This window comes from Sardina pilchardus, chromosome 12 (genome assembly GCF_963854185.1).
Source record: "Sardina pilchardus chromosome 12, fSarPil1.1, whole genome shotgun sequence".
NCBI classification, from domain to species: domain Eukaryota; kingdom Metazoa; phylum Chordata; class Actinopteri; order Clupeiformes; family Clupeidae; genus Sardina; species Sardina pilchardus.
The window spans coordinates 4,208,660-4,212,568 of NC_085005.1; the positions used below are offsets into that span (position 1 = coordinate 4,208,660).

At 44.8% G+C, this 3,909-nt stretch overlaps 1 protein-coding gene across 1 annotated transcript in view; it reads right to left on the reverse strand.

Annotated features, from left to right (window-relative positions):
* Nucleotides 1–3,662, reverse strand: part of LOC134098280 (myelin transcription factor 1-like protein) — a 64,452-nt gene extending 60,790 nt beyond the window's left edge. Inside the window, exons 1-3 of the mRNA XM_062551300.1 lie at nt 3,615–3,662; nt 2,478–2,500; nt 979–1,041 (exon numbers count right to left, since the gene is read on the reverse strand). Of these exons, the coding sequence (XP_062407284.1) occupies nt 979–1,041; nt 2,478–2,500; nt 3,615–3,662 (134 nt within the window). The remainder of the gene's footprint in view (nt 1–978; nt 1,042–2,477; nt 2,501–3,614) is intronic.
* Nucleotides 3,663–3,909: the final 247 nt, after the last annotated feature.

Sequence of the window (3,909 nt, forward strand, 5' to 3'; positions counted from 1 at the left end):
TTTCATAGACAGCTTAGACCACAGTGAGTGTAGGAGAGGGAGATGGGAGGATAGAACTGCATCCATCTCCTGATAGACAGATACATGACACTGCCTGTCACACACACACAGATTGCACACGCCCGTGATGGCACATCCACTCCTTGTGTCACCATGGCAACCTGATTGGTGGTGCATTTCAGCTTTTCATGGAGCTTTCTCTCTCGTCAAATGTTCCTGAGCGCGTACGAGGGTTGGGTCACAGATTTTGTGAACAACAAGTTGTCTAAGAGAATAATAAATTAGCATGTTCTCTAACGTGCAGATGCGTTGAGAAGGCTTGCCAATGTTGCTAATCAAGAACAGGTGAAAAGAAGAGGTAGCACAGCGTTTCAGCAATGCAAGTCTTTTAGCAAAAGTAAATAACAGCAAAAGTAAATGATAAAAACAATCTGTTAGAATGAAAGGTGGAGAATTAGCGCTTAGCACTAGCAGTCTTCAAAGAAATTAAATTGTTCTGAAACAGTGCCAAACAGGAAAAAAACAAAACAAAAAAAACATTTGTGATGTGCTTAAAAAATTGTACTTGGCTGTCTCACTGGAAAAAAATAAAATCAATAGAAGTGAGTGTAATTTGTATTCTAATGTAATCTGTGAGCGCATCTGAGTCTGCTCTACAGATCTGTCTGGCTGTAGCCTACTTCATCTCATTGAAGCCTATTTCTGAATCTCCAAAAACCAAGAGCCAATCACAACCACCATTAACCGGCCTTACATGATGACAGATAGTGGAGTCATTTAGCCTGGTAGTAAACCAGACCTTGGAATCTTTCAGGTTAAGGGTCTGGCCACGAATACTGAAAATGGCCCAAATTGAGGGCTTGCATGCATGCCTTTTAAAATTTCACTGCACTTAATTGGATAACACTTTGACCAATGTTTACTATGACTGATTCTGGACTTAAACGCAAGAGAAGTGATGGGTGCTGCAGCTCTTACCTGCGGTGCCGGGCATATTTCCCACTCACGTGCCCTCCTCCATCACAACCAGGTGTGGGGCAGCTGCAGACACAACAGAGGAGAGAGTGAGGACCTCACAACAACACATATGTATGTATGTATGTACACACGCACGCACGCCCACACACACACACAGTCAAATATATATAAGCAAATCTGTGTTAGGCTTGCTCGTTTGCTACGCTTAATACATACGCACTGTATTGAGTCATGTTGAAATGTGCCATGTGCTATACACTGCACATTCAGACAGTACTTCACACACTCATAGCGCCAGTGCACTCCCCCCCACACACACACACACACACACACACACACACACACACACAGTGCACTCCCCTACACACACACTCTCACACAAGCAGACCGGGCCCTGCAGCTGCCTGGGCAAAACTGGGTTGAACCGCTCGCTCCAGATAACCGTGTTTCTGATAACCTTATTTCTGTCGCGTTAATTGGAGACGCCGTGAAACGAGGAGACTGATAAAGAGCATTCTTCAGCTTTATTACTACACAGGGTCAACGCCAGCCCCTCTCCACGGCGGCAGGGAGAAAAAGGCCGGCTGTTTATGAGCCTCATCATTCATGCGGCATCTCCAGAGCCCCCCCACCCCAAACAGCGGAGTGGCCCAGAAATGTGCAGGACTGACGGACACTCACAGGAAGGCTGCAACAGGCGGGTACCTGAAGCCTTCCATTTGCATAGCAATCAGCTGGCGTAACAATCAGCTTCCACTATTTTATCAACGGAACTGGCTACACAAGACGTGATTGATAACGGAATAAATTAGAACACTTTCCGATTACGATAACGGTAACGATTTTAATGCTACGTAAGGTGGTGCTTCAGTTGCGAACCTGGTGTAGCCAGGTGTAGGTTCGGGTGACGTCCCCGGTTTCAGGGGACAGTCCCCGTTTTTGGTTGCCTGTCCCTGGGAAAATACAGAACAATTATCTATATCCCTGTTTTTAGTAGATAACACTTTCTATTTCAATCAGATTGTTAGTCAAACTGCGGGATCTCTAGTTAGACATTCTCTGACAGGATGCTTTCATTGAAAAGCACAGGCAAGTGTCACTCGTCATACTCGCAGGCACACAGTAATGGCGATATTCAAGATGGCAGCGCCCATAAAGTTCGCGCTGGATTAGTGTATAGGATTGTCCAAACAAATTCCAAAATCTGATAGGATTTCTATAGGATTGCTAATCCCAGAGTCATATAGATATCTATATGGCTCTGGCTAATCCTATAGGATCTCAATGCTATAGAATCCTAATTGGTTCCAAAATATGATTGAAATCTGATTGGAATTTTTTGGACTTTTTGATAAGGGGTTGTAGTCACTGCATAGGCAAAAAGATCAGTTGAAAACAGCACAGTCATGTCTTTGTAAGGTTAACACTGCTCTTCCCCACAGCAGGGGCAGAAGACACACTGACAGACACTGCAGAGCATGATGGGAAAATACACTAACCTGAAGATATCCTGGGCAGAAGCCTCCAGAGGAACTGCAAGAGAAATGAGAGGAAACAGGGGGAGAGAGGGATGAGGAGGAGTAGAATGATGAAGAGACCATGACGGGAAGAGGAGAAACGAGTAAGGCAGAAAAAGACAACAAGGAGGAAGCGAGTGATGAGACAAGGATACGAGTGATAAACGAGTGAAGGGTCGAAAGGGCGCGATGATGAAAAGGGCAGAGATTTAGGATGTATAGAAAGCACGGAGACATTAGGTGAGGGAGCAACAGGAAATGAGGAGGAAGAACGGAGAGACAGAGAGTGAAGAGCAAAGGAGACAGAGGCGGATTGAGGAGGAGTACGTAAGGAGAGAAATGGGGGAGGAGAGGGGGTTGACACAGATTAAACACCCATGTAGTTAGAGCCACTTGACATACTTTGGTATTAATAACTGAGAAGTGAGCAAAACTGAACGAGGCAGGGGGATTGAGATGAAGTCAGTTGCCTCAAAGATCTCTCTTCATACACACACAAGACATTATTTCAGTCAGAGTACCCTTGGCTAACAGAATAGTTAAGGGTAGGCTAGGCTAACAGAACAGTCAGAGTAGGCTAGGCTAAAAGAACAGTCAGAGTAGGCTACCCTAGGCTAACAGAACAGTCAGCCCTGAATGTGACAATTAACAGTAGGCCTCCAAGAGTTTTCAGAGTGTTGGATGTTGTTAATGACATTTTTGACCACAAGTAGCCTATACTGATTTTGGACACAAAAAAAACCTGATAGTACTGCACTTTGCTGCAGAAATGCAGTAATTTCGACATGAAAATACTACTGCAGAAAACTGTAGCGTAGCCTACTCCGAAAAAAATGCAGTTTACAACTGCAGTAGGCCTATATTTAAATACCTGCAAACTAACGCTAACAAGCTAGCCTGGTTAGCTTCAAAATGGAAACCATTGGCTGAAATGATAAGTGTCTCTCATCTTCACTAGTTTACCCTCAGCAGGATGGAAAGAGGGAGAGACTAGCGGTGCACATAGAAATGGCTCTCAAGGTTGTCATTCACATCTATTCTGCAGTCAAACTGCCCTTAGATATTTTGCCTCCACTTGAGTTGTGCCAGTTCCATGCTGGGGTGCAGCCTACCTCGCACTCCTTTGGATCGCGTCCTCAGGCGTTTCTCAGCAGAGTCCACCTCCATCTGAACAGAACAGAAGCATTAAAACATATTTACCATAATGTAAATCTTTACATGTAGGTGCTTTAGGCTCTCATACTGTAGGAATAAATGGAAAGGGCTGCTAGATGGAGCACATTTTGCTAGTCAAAGGCTGTTGTTCAGTGTTTACCTGCAGTCTGCTGTCTATTGGGGGGTGGCTTTGGACTTGTGTTCTAGATCAGAGAAGGCAGGGAAGACCACAGGGCTCACCTCAGAACTCTTCTTCAAA